This window comes from Cynocephalus volans, chromosome 11 (genome assembly GCF_027409185.1).
Source record: "Cynocephalus volans isolate mCynVol1 chromosome 11, mCynVol1.pri, whole genome shotgun sequence".
NCBI classification, from domain to species: domain Eukaryota; kingdom Metazoa; phylum Chordata; class Mammalia; order Dermoptera; family Cynocephalidae; genus Cynocephalus; species Cynocephalus volans.
Window position 1 is genome coordinate 55490422 of NC_084470.1, and position 17165 is coordinate 55507586.

The window sequence follows — 17165 nt, forward strand, 5'->3', positions numbered from 1 at the left end:
GGATACTTTCTAGGGATGTCTTGAGAATAAAATGAGTTGTATATGATCATTAACTGCCATTAGTTGGTTTATAGATGTTCTATAAGTTTACAAAAATATCTAAATCTGGCTATTAAAAACAAGTGAATCAGCATTAGTTTTTTTTTGGTTCTCATAATATATTTTTTCTTATATATTTTTTCTTAAGAACATTCTTATAATTGGGCTATGATTTCATGCTTAATCTACAGAAGTCTGTTTAAACTATACGTTTAGAATGAAATCGGAGAATACAATTTAAGGCTGGTTTATCCTTGGGAAACTTCGGATTTCATCAGCAAGAAAAGAAATGATTGGGATTTGAGTGGACACTGTGAAGTGTGTACTTCTGGTTACCCTCAAGAGCTTTATTTAGTTTTTGATACCTCCCATTATTGGGTCTAATTTTACTTCAAGGTCTAGGTTTCTCTTTTCCATGAAAAGGGAAGCCTCAGCGACATTGACTGAATAAAACCTCGTGTTGCAGGACTTTTGTGTTCGGGGATGGTGGTGGGGAAGTGGTGGTTAGAAGGCACATGACACTAGAAAGGGGTGGAATACAGAAGAGAATGTAAACATGTTGTTGAGGATGTGGCTGTACTTGTTTTGAATTCTAGGAGAAAAGCACTAAAGGTGATTTCTTAAGGGTAGGAGATGTGGAGTTCTCAGTTGCCAGCCTGTGATGCCACTGACCAATAACTAGCTGTCTGTCAAAGGAAGGCAAGAACAGTGTCTTGGTGATGTGTATGGATGCCTCACAACGAAGAATGGTTTCTTAAAGCTATAAAGAAGCAAAGAAATCAAAGGATACTTTTGATGGTGTTTTATGCAATACCAGGCTTTTTAAACATGCACATGTAATGCTAAAAGCACCCTTGCAAGAAAGGTAGGAATCAGGGAAAAACAAGATGTTTGATTTGCTCAAAGTCAAACAGCTAATGTCAGTTGAATCTCAAATCTAGATCTTTTTACTCTAACTATAACCATTGTTATTATAGTGCAAACTCTCATACAGGTAATTTTCCATCATTGAGCCTTTCCATTAAAGAATGAGATAGCAAATTTGTGAAAACCTTTTTTTAAAAAATAAAGGTTTATTTTTCAATTTATTGTGTGCTCACTAAAATATTTATAAAATTAGAAGAGTGAAAAAATTAAAATTACATGCTTTCATTATTCAAATACAGTCACTGTAGTATATTTATTCTAGCATTTCTTCTCTGCTTACCTTTTCTCTCTCTCCTTTTAAAAATAACTATAATAATTGTATGTATACACCAATGTTAATGGCCAGGAGACCACAATCAACCAAATCCAGAGAATGTGAAAGATTGTACAGATTGTACAGGACAAAGACCCAGTTTCTTCAACAAAATGAACAAAAGGTAGGGAAAGGGAATTATACATTTAAAAAGATTTAAGAAACACATCAACCAAATATAGTGGAGTTTGCTTGGTTTCTGATTTGAAGAAACCCCTGTACAAAGGCATTTTGAGACAACTGGGGAAAATTTAAATATGGACTACCAGTAGCTGGTTCTAAGGAATTACTAATGGTATAGGGTGTAATGATGATTGTGTTTAATATTGTTAAAAATATATCTGTCGAGCCTTAAAAACTAACACCACCTTAAGTGACATTACAAGAGGTGCTATTATAGGCCCACAAGGGCGTATTAACATGGCAGCCTAAGATGGCGCGGGAGGAAGTAGGGTGGGAGTGTCTGCGGGAACCTTGCCTCAGCCCTTATTGGCCAAATACGTGCTTCCGCGTTTGTAAACACTGCGTGGTTGCAATAGCTAGGCATTGAGACAGGATGCATGCCCTTGACCTTTAAGCTGATAGGATTATGTAAAAAACCTCCCTTCCCCATTTGCCTTTAAAAGCAAGTGCTTGTGTGATAATAAACGGAACTGCTTGACAGAACCCCCACCGCGTTGGAGTGTCCTTTAAACCGGGCTGGTTGGGGCCAGCGGTGTGCTCACCTCTCTTCACGGCTCTCTTCCCCCATCTCCTTCCAAAGGGGACAGGAGGGAAAGAGGAATCCAGGCCATTTGCTTGCCCACCAAGAGGAACGAGGCTAGGGCTGTTCGGGTCAGCCGGCAGCGGACCCAACATATATCTGTAGTATCTACAGGTTGACTTTTTTTTTTTAACGCATATCTGGTTCCTTCCCAGGTTTTGGAAGAAAGATGTGCACTGATAGCTAAAACAAAACAAAGCAAAGCCTTCCACATCAGAATATTGCATTTATCCTCAATACGAAAAATAAGAACAGTCATTCCTTTATGAAGGTTCCCAGTCAAAATCAGAAGAGGTGGCACAAATGTGGGCACTAGAATTCCCTGTACACCTCTATTCCAGCATCCAATCCAAAGTGTAATAACTTCATTGGTTTCCTCCAATAGGCAATAGGCCTCTGGATCAGAATAGTTCCTGGGACAGAGCAGGTACTCAGTGTGTACCCATTTAGGGGAAGATTCTTGGAGGAAGGAATAGTAACTCAGAGACCTAAAAGAAAAATCAGTGTAGGGTTTCCCTGGGACTTTCCTGGTTTTAGCACTGAAAGTTCACGTTCCAGGAAACCCTTTAGTCCTGGATGAGCTAGATGGTTGGTCATCCTGGACCAGCAAGATTTGGCCTCAGTGACCAGCTCATCTTGTTTTACCTACTCTAGTTTTATAGAATCAGAATGTAGGAGCTAGTCTGTTGCTGCATTCCCGTCTTGGGTGGCTTAGGTTCCATCCAAATTAGGTCCAGGCCCCCTTTATTTCAAAAGTAATTTAAGCTTTGGAGGAGAGTTCTGCTGTAATTCTGCTCAAAACTTCAAGGAACTCATAAAAGTTCTTTCCTGTTTGTTAATGTTACAGAGAAAAGTGTAGAGCTATGTTTTAAGCAGGCTGCCATGCAAAATGAAGACAGCATGCTTTCACATTGCATCATCATACAGAAAGTGTTCTTCAGATTTTAGCTAAATGCTGGCTCTGGGAGCTCCTTCCCTTTGATTTTTGGAACTTCAAGAAACTACCAGGAGCCTATAGCTATGCACATGTTTAGGGGAAGTTATAATAATAACAGCTATAATTTGATTCCTGTGTGTAGGGTTTTTGTAAGCCCTTTATATAGTTATCTTCTCAATCACTGGAATAATTAAGTCAGGAATTATTGCCCTGACTGTACTGTTGAGGAATCTGAGGCTTAGTATCTGCAACATATGCCAGTTCACACAACTTGTAAGTGACCTTTTTGGGATTTGAAGGCAAGTTCACAGGAGAAAGGAAGGACAGGTTGCTTGTGAACTTGTTTGGGAGAGGCCATGGGGATGTTAAAATTATAGAGACAAATCTCTAAGAAAAACTTCTATTTGGGAATACAGCATTGCAACGGGAATGTGCATACCACAGTAACCTATGTGCATATTCAGGAAGATAAGGGACGACAAAGGTTTTTAAAGTCTAGAGAGAAAAGTACAACGTGTTTTGAAACAAACCGAACATTGGTTACACGGGCCTATGGCAGGAGTTGCTGTCAGTTTATTAGTGAAGACAGTGTCAGGCAAATGTTCTTGTACATCCAACTAGCTGTCCTGTGACTCCTATAGCAAGTAAAAGTTTGAAAAGTCCTTGGTAAAAGTTTTTGTTACAAGCATGTGTATAAGTTTTTGTAATTGTTCTTATCATAGACATATATGTGTGAGTGCCCTCCCTTCTCAGCCTCATAGCTTTATTTTTTGTTAGAGTTTGACAAATAACTGCTTTTGATTCTGACAACTATCTCAGGGGGCGGGTAGGACAGCAGAGATGCCTACACTTGCTGACTGCTTCCATTATCATCTCTGGTGTTAGAGGGCCCTATGGGCTTAAAGAAGCCAGGGTGGAAAGAGCAACCCCAGGACATCCCTTTCAGCTTCTCGGTCCCTTCAGCAGGTGTCAGCTGGCCCAGGAATTGAGGCTGCTGGGCATGTGGGGTAATCTGAGTCCCATAAAATGGAACTCAAATGGTGCACAAGGATGTGTCCCCAAGAAACAGGGCTGGGCCAGGTAGACTGAGCAAGGAGGAATGCTGAATTTAAAGGAGAGCCATGGAAGGAGGCCAGGAGCCAGGGAAGATGTTGGAAGATCCATCTGTCTGACAAAATCCCAGGTAGGATCCCAGGAATGAAACCTGTACAGCAAGGGAAGGCCAGCTCCCCGTGCTGCAGTTGGATCCCTTCACACTCTACTGGGAATCCCAAGATGGGGCCTGAGGGTGTGGTGGGTGGGTCAGCTCTGGGTTCTATGCCTTGTCCTAAAGATTCTTCTCTTGAGAAACCAGGTGGATCAGTTCATCCTGGGATCCCAGGGATTGACAGTAAGTCAGGTTAGCTCTAAGAACTCCTCTTCAGATCCTCAGGACAGGGCAGTTCTCAGTTCTGCTGGAACATTCACAGCTCCCTACTGATGGTTTCATTTTGAGGGCTGACACCTGGTATTAGCTCACAGGACTAGAATAAGGCATCTGGAAGAAGAAATAAGAATAAGAGAAACAGGACACGAATTAGGCTGAAAACTCAAATTTTGTGTTTGGGGGAAGAGGTGGTGTGCAGTCCTATGTAGGAGTCAAGGTGGCAGGTTTGCCTGAAGGTCTAGTTTTGCTCTGCTTCTTGGCCCCTGGAATATTATGGGATAGTTGAGCAGATATGTGTCCAATGATACGTGCTCTTCTTAAGGTTTGGGGATGTGATAAGGAGGTTGATGTTGAATATAGAAGGCTGTGCCCACAACCCAAATGGTTGGGTAGTTGTGGACATGCTAGGTTCCTACATTATTCTGGTAGCTCAGGGAGGCTCCAACTGTGAGGTGAGTAGTCCCAGGACCAATACTCCCCTCTTGGAATCCTAGGTATGGGGACACTGGAAGGAGAAACAGACCTTCTCCCGATAGGATTTACTATTCACTGCTCACTTCCTTGTGAGGAATGGATCATATGAGCAGAGCTGACCAAGGCCTGGGCTAGACAGGCAAGCCAATGTGGCACTCTTGCAATCAATGTACTTCAAATACTTGTTCAACATTTGCTTAGAATCATCATGAGGGAAGAGGCCTAGTCTCTCTTTTCTGGGCCCAAACTCACTTACCTCTCTTAGCAAAATAGAGCTTGCAGTTAATAGGATCCACTGTTTTTGGAAAGCAGTTTATAGAGGATGAAGTAGTTTCCTTAAGGATGTTCAGCACATCTCATATGCCACCATATTTCTGTCTTGGGCTTTCATCACAAGATGTGCTTCCTGGCTGATAGCTTATATTTACACTGTTAGAAATATCACCTGCAGTAAAGGCTTAATGATTGTTGGGAAAATATAGGAAAAATGGTCAGGGCCCCCCAGGTGTTCAGAATCTTGCCAAGCATTTGCTGTAAATATCCTCAGGTGTTCCTTGGTTACTACTTAATGTAATTGCGTACAGGCACCCAGGTGTCCTGAGTTATGAACCTAAGTATAAAGGACTAACAGCTCTGATACCTCATGCTTCTCAGAACGCTCTGCGAAGCCAGTAGGACGGCTGCTCCTATCTCTGAATAAAGCCTATTAATTTTTTACCCACAGCTCCCAGGACCTTTTCCTATTACCTAGCTTGTAGACCTGCATGTGGAGGGTTTGTGACCCAGTCTGTGCAACGGGCTTGAGGGGTCTGTGAGCCCTAGCCCTAGCTCTACAATGTGTTTCAAGATTTAAAACCCTTTAAACAGTTTTTCATATTCTGTTTAAAATTTTCATTTTCTCTCTTATTATAGGTCTAATAGTCATTATTAGTGATTGTTTGAACGTCAGAACCACCTGGAAGGCTCATTTATAGAGATTGCTGGGCCCTGTATCCAATTTCTGATTGAGTAGGCAAGGCCTGAAAATTTGCATTTTTAGGATCCCATTGATTTCTGATGCTGCTGGTCCAGGGTCCATACTTTGAGAACTACTGGTCTATAAAAAGAAAGTTAGAGACAACACTATATTTCTAACTATATTTATCATGCACTTAATATGCCAGGTACTGTTCCACGCACTTAGGATACAGTGGTAAATAAGACAAAGTCTCTGCCTTCAAGATTCCCACTTCCAGATACTGACATATTAAAATTTACTACACTGTAATAAAAACAATGTAGTTTTGGTAAAAGAATAGATATAGTAATGATATTGATTAGAAGAAAATCCCTGGCTTATGTAAGAAGTGAGCATATAGTAAAGACAGTATTGCAAAATGGCTGTATGACTAGTGAAAGTAATTTAGAGAGAGCCTATTTCAGGGCTCCCCAGCCCATCAATGTGCATCACTTTTGGGTATTCTTCACACTGGGTACTTAAAATGGGGGAAAAATAGATGTGGCACCAAATTCATGACAGGATGCTCTGAAATTCATAATTTCAGATGGATGTAGCTGGTAAAGGATGGGATCTTAACAAGCTCCCAGTTTGGGTTGACAGGATTATGCAGGGTCTTGAGGAGTCACCTGGAAAGGCTTGGACTTTACACTGCTTCCCTCCCTTCCCTACCCCCAACACTTGGAGAAATCTCTCCTTCAGATGGTCTTTCAATAAGTGAGAAACAGATATGGTTTTAGGACAATTGATTATTCAAGAAAAAAGTATACTAGAATAAATTCCAGGTGAAATAAAGTTTAAGATGTAAAAAATAAAAACAAAAACAAGAGAATATAGGTGATTCTTTATCTGATAGAGGTTGGGAAATGGAGAACAACAGAAAAAGATAAATTACGTAATTTACAAATAAGTTAAAAAAATATGACTATACTAATGGAAAATGAACAAAAAACTTAATTCAGAAAAGAAATATAAAATGGTCTGTTAACGTATGAAAAAGTTTAGTCTTTCTGGTAGGTCAAAGAAAACGACAATTAAATTTATTATACACCATTTTCAATATATCAAGTTGAAAAAAATTAAATGCCTGGTGACAACCCAAGGCTGGTGTAATATAATATAAAATATTCATAATAGTAAAAAACAGAGGGCTCAGGGGGAATGGAAATTCTCTGTACTTTTCAATTCTTCTATAAATCTAAAATTCTTGTGATAATTTATTAATAAAAAATTAGTACTTTTTTTTATCATGGTAGCAGAGACGAAAAAAGCTTCACTGTTATCATGGATAAGGTGAAGTGGGCTCGTACAGATGGTAAATGAATAAAATGGTAAAAAATATCTCTAGAAAGCAATTTGAAAGTAAATATCAATAGATTTTAAAATATTCAAATCTTTTGATCCAGTAACTCTGTTTTCAGCAATTCAGTCTAAGGAAATCATCAAAATACACTCAGGATGTCTATACAAGCATGTTTGGCCAGTTATTTATTGCATCACTTAGGACTGCATTTGGCTGAATGCAACAGAAACCTGACAGAGGTTTAAACAAGCAGAGTGGCTATTCATTTCATGTAGCAAGAAGTTCAGGGGTCAGCAGTCCAAGGTTGGTGCAGCAGTTCCTTGAGCTATGCCATCAAGAATCCACACTCCTTGAGTCTTTCCACTACATTACCCAAAGCAAATGGCTACCTTCTTTATGCCTAAGAATGGCTCTGGTACTCTTACGTTTCATGTCTGCACTCCAAGCAGGATGAAGAGACAAGGGCAAAGGCTTATGTTTGCCAAGTCTGTTCTTTTGGGTCAAAAACCCAGCAGCTTTATTAGCACTTGTATCTCTTAACTTGCCAGAGCTGAGTCATATGGCCACCTCAGCAGGAGCTGGAGAGGTACTTTTAATTAGGCATGTTGTCATCTCCCCTGCCCAAAGTGCAGAGGAAGATGCAATAGGGGATCTATTTAATTATGAAATTCTCTAGCATTAATGTCAGGTTTTTGAAATCTACTGACCTGAAAAAACGTTCACAATGTAATGTCCAGTGAGAAGCAGGACAGAGAATATATACAATATAATCTTCATTTTGTTAGAAAAAATATAATTTAGGGCCGGCCCCGTGGCTCACTCGGGAGAGTGTGGTACTGGTAGCACCGAGGCCGCGGGTTCGGATCCTATATAGGGGTGGCCAGTGCGCTCACTGACTGAGCGTGGTGCAGATGGCACCGAGCCAAGGGTTGCAATCCCTTTACCGGTCAAAAAGAAAAGAAAAGAAAAGAAAAAAAAGAAAAAATATAATTTATATACATACCCACCCACACATGGGAAATAACAAAATGTTAATAGAAGTTAACTTCTACAGAGTTGGCATTTCAAATGAGAGGAATACAGTAGATAGACATTTTAATTTTATTATAAAAACACCCCATACACTTTCAAAGGAAACTAAGTCCAAAATGTTTACACTTACTCGTTTTCATCTTCATTGCCAAAAGAAAGGAGGCTACTGTTTTTGATTTGCTTTTGTGAGTTCTTTTTAACTGAGTCCTGCTTCCTTATTTCATCTTCATTTGTCATCTTCTTTTTTGAGCTTACTGTTAAACCTGAATATTTTTCATCTGAGGGACGCTTGACTGGTTTTCGATACATGATTCTTCCATCAGCTGGAGCTGGTTCTTCATCTGAGTAGAAAAAAAAGTTAAAGAACTTTCTTCTCTCCTCATTATTTTTCTTTTATCAGAGTAAATTACAAGAAAATCTCATATTGTATTTAAGGATGTCCTTGAGTTAATTCAGTCTGGTCTTCCCCACTGCCTCTAGCTATATGCCCCACAAGACATGCAGTCACTCAAGGAAAATTCAGTTAGTGAAGTATTACATAATACTGCCAGTCCCCAATTAATTGTAATCAGGTTGTATTTTTAAATATTTTGAAAAGTGACTACTTGTAACTACAGCATTTCCCCCTAAAACAATGTGTTAAATGTTTAGGAATAATGAAACATATACTGTGTAGCATATCACATTCCAGGCACTAATTAAATAGACCTTTGTTGACTGGTTTGTAAACATAACCACCTATTTTTTTGAAAACAGGATGCTTTTGCTTAAATCCATATTTAATCCTCATAATAACCCAATAAGGTAGGTACAATTATTGTCCCCATTTTACTGATGAGGAAATTGAGGCTAAGAAATGAAATAACTTGCTCAAGGTTACACATCTGGTTAAGTGTCAAAGCCAAGGCTTGAACCTAGGACTGTCTTCTTCAAACATACCATACTATTTCATAACATAAAGCAATTTCATACTCCAGGCTCTTCAAGTTGTTAGAAAAACCAGATTACTTGCAGACATACCTGCTTTGGCAGCCTTTATTTCTGCTTTAATTTTCATTACTTCTTCAGCTGACAGGTCTCCCTTTTTTAAAACCACCACTTGGGGCTGTTCATCTTCTTTGTCACTGTGATCACCATCTTCATCTGGCAGCTGAGGCTGGATTCTCTAGGGGAGAACACAAATACAATGTGTAGGTTGCTGGCCTTGAACAGAATTCAACCACTGCCTCTGTGAGAAACTGTAATTATTAAAGTGAGAAGGGTAACTTTCTTGACTAAATGTGTTTGGCAATGAATTTTCAAGTAACCCCCAAAAGCCTAGCCTTGCCACACAAGGAAACAGGTCTACTTTCCAGTCACCCTGGGTGCCTGTCCAGTAGGATTCATTTCGACCTCAGCAGCACCCCCTCTTGCAGTTATTAGCCTCGGGGGCCCTCTGCTTTGGGTACTGCTGTCATTCCTAGCCTACTCAGGGCAGAACTGAGGCATGTCAGTTCTCTTTGCTCCTCACCAACATTTTCTACCTCTGTCTCTTCTCAAAGTCAGACAAAAAAATAATCAACCACCACCAAAGGATAGAAAGCACCAAATAAAAGGTACTCCTTTTCCCACCTCTGCTCATGCCTTCTAACAGCTTCAATTTGGTGGATATCTTATCACCTGTTTTCCAAGTGTATACAAATATGTAGGTATATGAAACATTTTGTATACAAACAGAATACTGTAATTTTACCCTGTGACTTGCTTTCTTCTTATTAAACTTCTCAAACATAAAGTACAGAGAATAAACAAAAACCATGAACTCACTGTATACATGTAACTAATGGTAACATTATGCCAGTTGATTGAGATTTTTACAAAATGTCTGACACCATAAAAGCCCCACTCCTCAACTTTTATTCAAAGGAATCTTTGCACAATACTTTGGGATACATATAGAATCTGATTTTTAAAAATCACTTCCTCATATTTAATTATATATGGTTATCTCATGATTTATTTGACCAGTACCCTGTAAATAAAAGTTATAGTTGCTCCAGTTTTTTTCTACAATTAGAAAAAATTTGTACATGTTTTTGTTCACTTTTGGGAACTTATATGTAAGATAAATTCCTGGAAGTGGAACTGTTGGGTTGAAAGCTATGAACACCAAAATGTGTTTTCACACATTATTCAAATGGCCTTCCTTGTCTCCTAAACAGGACAACAAAGCCCTGCATGAATTTGCCTCAGCCTATAACCACAGCTTTATCCTGTACTACTCTTTCATGGCCTCTAAACTCCAGCCTGGTTTGAGTACTTGGAGATTCATGAATATATCAACTCCTTTGCCACCTGCCTCTGCAGAAATTCCCAGTGTTTAGAAAGCCCCTTTGGCCCTGGCCAACTCCTACTCAAGCTGCCTTCAAGATTTAGATCCTCTGGATGCTTACCTAATCTCACCTCCTCTTCTTTTTTACACTGTGCATAGCTCATAGGTTGCATATACCATACTGTATCATCAGTGGTTTTCTGTTTGTCTCCAGGAGGGAAGCTCCTTTGAGAGAGGTACTGTGTTTCATCTCTGTATCTAGAGGCACAGAGCCTGGAAAATAGGGACTCAAGAAATATTTGTGGCTCTATTCATGAATGACCAACAGGATAAAAAATGATGAACTACCTGAAGCCCTGGCAAGTTACTCACAAGCACATTCATCCATCTTGTCTACATCTTAAGTTCCCAAGTCTGTTCCATCACTCGACAAATGCATTCTCTTTAATGATATACATGTTAGTTCACTGTTATTCATCCATTTCTGCATATTCTTCTGACAGTTTCCAATAAATGACCACAAACAAGTAGGTAATTAATAAGTATTTTTAGCCAAGGAAATGAGAAAGTGAAATAAAATCATTCCTAGTGCTCAAGAGAATCATTAATTCTGACTCTTCTCTTTTTGTTTATGTGACTGGCTGCCACTGTTCCTTAGACTCTTGAATTAACTCTCAAGAAGTTAAGATGATTTAGCTCAATTATATAATGATTTCTCATAAAACTCTTTTCTTTTTGTTGCTAGATCACTAAAATGCTGATTATATTGCCAAATTCATTAAGAATAAAGGGGTTTCTCAAACAGGTTCATGGGGTACCTCTCTAAGGAAAAATCTCTTGATTAAATAAGCCAAAATCACTGATGTTAACTGGAAAGCTTTCCTTGAGTTCTCCTAAGTAGCATTCCAAGTCATAATCTTCAAGGTGTCAACTATGTGCATGCGATTATCACCAGGACCTCAAGCAGAGTAAAGTTAGGTCTCATGTTCTCTTCATTGCTGAATCCATGTCCCTTTTCTCAAACCTCATCCTCTTTGTCATTATCACCCTTTTTAGTCATGGGGATCAGTCACTCCACGATTGTGTTATCTCTAGGAAAAAATATCTTCTTGTTGCCTACTGAATAGTCCATATGGCCTGACCTCCAACACTCCCTCTATCACTTCTACATACAGACCATGACTCACCATCTCTACACCTTTATCCATGCTATTCTTTCCACCTCTATCTGCTGACCTACCCATGCTCAAGATTTAATGTAAATATCCTCTCCTCCATGAAGCCTTGCCTGATGACAAGCACAGTCATCCAAGCAATATAACTATTACCTACTACTTAGTGCCAGGCACTGTGGTAGGTGCTGGGAAAATACAGAGGGATTAAAATACTAACTTAGAGAGTTCAATCTAGTGGTGGAAACATACAGGAGAACAAGTTGTTGCAATACAAAATGAGTACAGTATTATAGCTGAGTTATGGATAAAGTGAAGAGAACAGAGGAGTAACTTTGGGAACTTTGAAGGGCTTCAGAGAGGTGGTGATCTGTGATGGCAGAGATGAGGCAGGGCAGGAAGATGTTAAAGAATATGGCGCAGTGCCTGGGCTTAGCACATACTCACTGTATTGAATAATTTCATGTAAGTCAATTTTTTTTTTTTTAAAGATGACTGGTAAGGGGATCTTAACCCTTGACTTTGTGTTGTCAGCACCACGCTCTCCCAAGTGAGCTAACCGGCCATCCCTATATAGGGATCCGAACCCGTCGCCTTGGTGTTAGCACCACAATCTCTCAAGTGAACCACGGGCCGGCAGTCTTGTAAGTCAATCTTGTCTCCTTAAAGTCAAGCTCCCAGTGACTTTAGGGGTTGGTCTTAATGCAAGCACTAGACACAGAGTGCTAAATAAATTTAAGAGTATTTCTCCACAGATCCTCTAAACATAATGGTCTGTTCCTACTGAAAGAGGTAGGACAGGTTTTGGTGTGAACTATCTAGGGTCGAAGCCTAGAAAGGCTCAGAAGTTGATTCCAACTGATCCCCCGTCCCTAGTCAGTTGTGACTTTCCTGAAGCTCCTCTTCTCCTATTCAAACACAGGGTATTTAAGGCTTTTGCCTCCTCTTTTAAAGAAAATATGCTTGCTTTTTTGTAACAACAAAACATATAAATAGATCCAAGACATTCCTGTAAAGACGTTCCAGACTCGTGTCCTAGGATATCGAGTCATTTGATCAAGTGTCCTCAGTTTCCTTACATGGAAAACGAGACGACGCTATTACTCACCGTAACTCACAGGTTTTGGGATAAGCGTGCGAGAAGGAAGAGACAGGGAAAGTGATCTTTTTAAACCATCTACCAAGGGCGAGGCGCTTTACCTACGTCCAGTCATTTTCAAGAACAGAACAGCTCTCTGAAAACGACAAGAGCTTCCTGGGCGCTAGAGGCTGGAGTCGTTTGAAGAGAACCAGCCTGGGGTCCGAAGTCCACCCGAATTGGGGGCCAGGCGCGGGTGAGAGGAGGGACCCGTCAGTATCTGGCCTCTGGGTCAAGGCAGAAGCTGGAAGTGGCGGGCCGGCCGCATCTCTGAAGTAACGCGACTGACGCGGGCTCACCTTGGTCTCTACCGTGGGCCCTTCCTTGTAGCCGACCCGCTCCTTGAAGCGGGCCAGAAATGCCGGTTCGGCGGGTCGCACGTACGACACCTGGTTCCGCTTGCTCATGGCAGCTCTGGCGAAAAACAAGTTCCTGGGGCCGACTAGTGACGGGGCACAGGTGTCGGCGATTACCCATGACGTCACATGCACCACGCCCCCAGACGCGGTCAAGGGAACGTCAAACCTGGGCGCCAAATTCAAATTGGCGGCCATCTTGAGCGGGCGGCATCCCGGCGAGCGGCGCGGCTGGGAGGTGGGGGCGTCCGCTTCGTTGGTCTCGGGATCCAAGGGTCAGGACGCTATGAAGCCTGGCTGCAAAAGTAAGTCAGGAACCCCGGCTTCGTGACTCCGTCCCTGCCGCCAAGTACATCTGTGAAAGGACGGCCGCCCGGGGCCCCCCGCACGATTCCCTGCTGGGCGTGAAGGGTTCGAGCTGACTGCGCGTCGGGGGCGTTTGGAATCTCTCTCTGTCACTTAACGAAAATATGCTTGAGGAACAGCTCTCACCCCTTTTTTCTATGTATTGGGCGCATGCTAGGAGGCTGGCGCAGTTCTCGGCGCTGGCAGGAGCAGTGAACCCGAAGCGGGAGCCCCTCATCGTGTAGCTTGGCGCCCAGCGACCCGCTGATCTCTCGGTCCTGCACTTTCCTTGCTGGTCTCTTCCCGTGTCCCGACCGGAGCTACCTCTCTAGGTAGCCTTTTTTTTTTTTTTTTTTTTTTTTAAAGATGACCGGTAAGGAGATCTCAACCCTTGGCTTGGTGTTGTCAGCACCACGCTCAGCCAGTGAGCAAACCGGCCATCCCTGTATAGGATCCGAACCCGTGGCCTTGGTGTTATCAGCACCGCACTCTACGAAGTGAGCCAGAGGCCGGCCTAGGTAGCCTTGCCAGAGCATTGGCCCTTGTTCTCACCACGTTCTGCATATTTTCACATTTCTCACTTTCCTGAAGGGGGGAATTTATGTTCCAAACAACTTCTTTCTCTCTTAGATAGCCTCTCTTTAGATAAGGGACTTTTAAAGCACGATTTCAGCTAGTGTTTGCACTATCACAGTCTCTATTTTCACTTCAAGGATACCCGTCTAGTTTCTTCCTCCCCACCCCCCCATCGGAGAAGAGCACTATCATTTTTGCTTTTGATAAACCGTTCAGTTTTCACTAATTTCTTAGTCATTTGCTGTGTTCAAATCCTAGCAATTGTCAATGATAACGTTTCTTCAGATCTCGATTAGGAATTATGCCAGAACTATTTAGCTCCGTGTAATTTTAAATTTCATTTTATCTCACTATTGGCTTATTAGCTTTGCTTTTTTTTTTTAAGTAAACATTTTATTTTGGAATCGTATATTTACAGAAAAGTTGTACATTGTGCAGATAAGTATCCATCTCATCACTTACCGAGATCTCTGCAGAGATCAAGAGCTCGCTTTCTCCATGAACCTCTCTTCTCCGATTTTTTACCCTACAAATTCTAGCTGCCTTAACTTCAAACTATTTCTCAACTTAACCAGACCACCAAGCTCTATCTGTACTTCACTCCCTGCGCTGCTGCTTGAAACTCCAAGCAGCTAAGCTTGGGCCTGTCCAAGGGCTCACCGCTTTTGTTTCCCGTTCCTCAGGATCATTTTACTGTGCTATCTGTTGTCCAATGTCTGAGAACTTTTTGCGTATATTTTGTCCCGGTTCCTAGTTACTTAAGACAGGTGAGTAAATCCAGTCCAAGTTACTCCATCATGGCCCAAAGACAAAGACTGCACTCTAGACTAATGATAAACCAAAAATAGACCCAGTCTTCTAACATGAAAACTTTCCTTTTGTATCCTGGGCCTTCTCATTTGTTATCATTTTTGCTCAAGGTACAGAGGGACTGTTTCTTTACTGAAAACTCTTGAGGGGATTGTGAAGGATAGGTGGGGAAGTGGGCAGTCAGTGGTCTATTTTGTGCTTCACAAACATTCATTTCTTTGAGGGTACAAGCTGGAAGGGTAATCTCCACAAATCAAAATGTTCAGCGGCAAATTTTTGTGTTCGATTTCTTTTTGTTTGTTTGGTGGCTGGCCAGTACGGGGATCCGAACTCTGACCTTGGTGTTATAACACCACACTCTAACCAACTGAGCTAACTGGGCAGACCCTGCTTTGAGTTCTTATGCTGTAAATAGAAATAAAGTTCTTTTTATTGTTGTCCTTAGTATTCATTCATTCGAAGATATTTATTGCTCACTATGTGTCAGGTACTGCTTTAGATAATGCTTTATAGTCTATTCGGAAGAGAAAGAGAATAAACACATTAATATGTATTATGATGGCAATAGTAATAGGTCCTCTGAAGGAAAATATAGCCAAGAAAGGGAGTTAGAATATAGTCTGTGGTTGTGCAATGCCTTAGTGAGGTTATATTTGAGTAAATACCTGAGAAGTTAAGGAAACGTTCCGGGCAGAAGTCACAAAGATATTGTGTGGCATGTTCAAGGAATAGCTGGAGTCCACTTTGGCTGGAGTGAAACATGGGGTACGGTAGGAAATGAGTTGTAGAGGTGGTGGCAGACTGAGGTAGTGGCACTAGAACACATGGGTCATATAGGGTATTGTAAGTACTTTGCCTTTTACTCTGAATAAGATGAGAGCCACTGCAAGGTTTTGAACAGAGGAGTGACTTGCTATAACATACACAGCATGTATTTATTTTAGTAACTTTTAATTTTGCTATAATTTAAACTTACAGAAATATTGCAAGAGTAGTTCAAGGAATTCTTCTGTAATACCATTTACCAATATTAACCACTTTACGTTTTCCCCCCTTTGCTTTATTTTTTAAAAATTATTATTTACTTATATATATTATTACACATTAGTTATTTATTATTGTTGTTTGTTATTTATTTGCTCATTCTCCCCCAACCCCTCTGCGTGTGTATATGCCTTTTCTTTTTTTGTGAACCATTTGAGAGTAAAATGGGGACATTTTAGTAATACATTTTAGTAGTACATGCATGTAGCATGTACTTTTACTACTAAATATTTCAGTGTGTGATTTCTAAGAACAAGTACATTCTCTTACCTAATCACACTGCAGTGATCAAAATCGAGATATTTTATATCGATGTAGTACTGTTGTATAATCCACAGTACATATTTTACATTTGCCAAAAGTCCCAATAATGTACATTATAACTTTTCTTCCCCAGAACCGGATCTAATACCAGATCTCATACTGCATTTAGTATTCGTGTCTGGCTTTTTTTGTTTTTAGACAGTTTAATTGAGATGTGATTCACATACCATGCAATTCACCCACTTAAAGTATTAGATTCAGTGGTTTTTGGTATATTCATGGATATATACAGCTCCCAGTACAGTCAATTTTAGAACATTTTAATCATCTGAAAAGAAGCTCTGTACCCTTTGTTTATTACCCCCTAACCCTCCATTCCACACTAGCCCTAAGCAACAAGTAATCTACTTTCTTTTCCTATAGATTTTCCTGTTCTGGATATTTCCTATAAATGGAATAATATAATACATGGTCTTTTGTGACTGTCTTCCACTTAGCTTAATGTTTTCAAGGTTCATGCATGTTGTTGCATGTACCAGTACTTCATTCATTTTATGGCTGAATAATATTCTACTTTGTGGATATACCACATTTTTTTTTTTTTTTTAAAGATGACCAGTAAGGGGATCTTAACCCTTGACTTGGTGTTGTCAGCACCACGCTCAGCCAATGAGCGAACCGGCCATCCCTATATGGGATCCGAACCCGGGGCATTGGTGTTATCAGCACCGCACTATCCCGAGTGAGCCACGGGCCGGCCCGATATACCACATTTTATTCATCCATTCCAGGATTGATTGACATTTGGGTTGTTTCCACCTTTTAGCTATTATGAATAATGCTGTTATAAGCATTCTTGTGCAAGTTTTTGTGTGAACATCCAAGGGAACGTCAAAAAGTTCATAGAAAGTTGGTATTAAAAGATAATACAAATTCTT

General features: G+C 40.6%; 2 protein-coding genes across 3 annotated transcripts in view; one reads left to right on the plus strand and one right to left on the minus strand.

The window, feature by feature from the left end:
• Positions 1–1190: 1190 nt before the first annotated feature.
• Positions 1191–13287, minus strand: KIAA1143 (KIAA1143 ortholog). Of its 2 annotated transcripts, XM_063114207.1 has the most exons (4): positions 13132–13287; positions 9232–9376; positions 8342–8552; positions 1191–4516 (listed from the first exon to the last, which is right to left on the minus strand). In XM_063114207.1, exons 1-4 carry the CDS (start codon positions 13237–13239, stop codon positions 4495–4497), a joined length of 486 nt encoding a protein of 161 aa, XP_062970277.1. In that variant the 5' UTR covers positions 13240–13287; the 3' UTR covers positions 1191–4494. The 2 variants fall into 2 exon arrangements, with proteins under 2 accessions (XP_062970277.1, XP_062970278.1); XM_063114208.1 differs by lacking the exon at positions 1191–4516 and having other exon boundaries at positions 8267–8552.
• The window catches only part of KIF15 (kinesin family member 15), a 66264-nt gene continuing 62336 nt past the window's right edge, over positions 13238–17165 (plus strand). Inside the window, 1 exon segment of the mRNA XM_063113384.1 lies at positions 13238–13493. Coding sequence (XP_062969454.1) covers positions 13238–13493 — 256 coding nt within the window.

Coding starts and splice junctions, on each gene's coding strand:
- KIAA1143 (XM_063114207.1), bottom strand. CDS start 13,239: ATGAGCAAGCGGAACCAGGTGTCGTACGTGCGACCCGCCGAACCGGCA. Junction 8,553..9,231: donor AATAAAGGCTGCCAAAGCAG/GTATGTCTGCAA, acceptor TTTTCTACTCAG/ATGAAGAACCAGCTCCAGCT. Junction 4,517..8,341: donor GGCAATGAAGATGAAAACGA/GTAAGTGTAAAC, acceptor TTCTTCTTCCAG/ATGCCTTATTCTAGTCCTGT.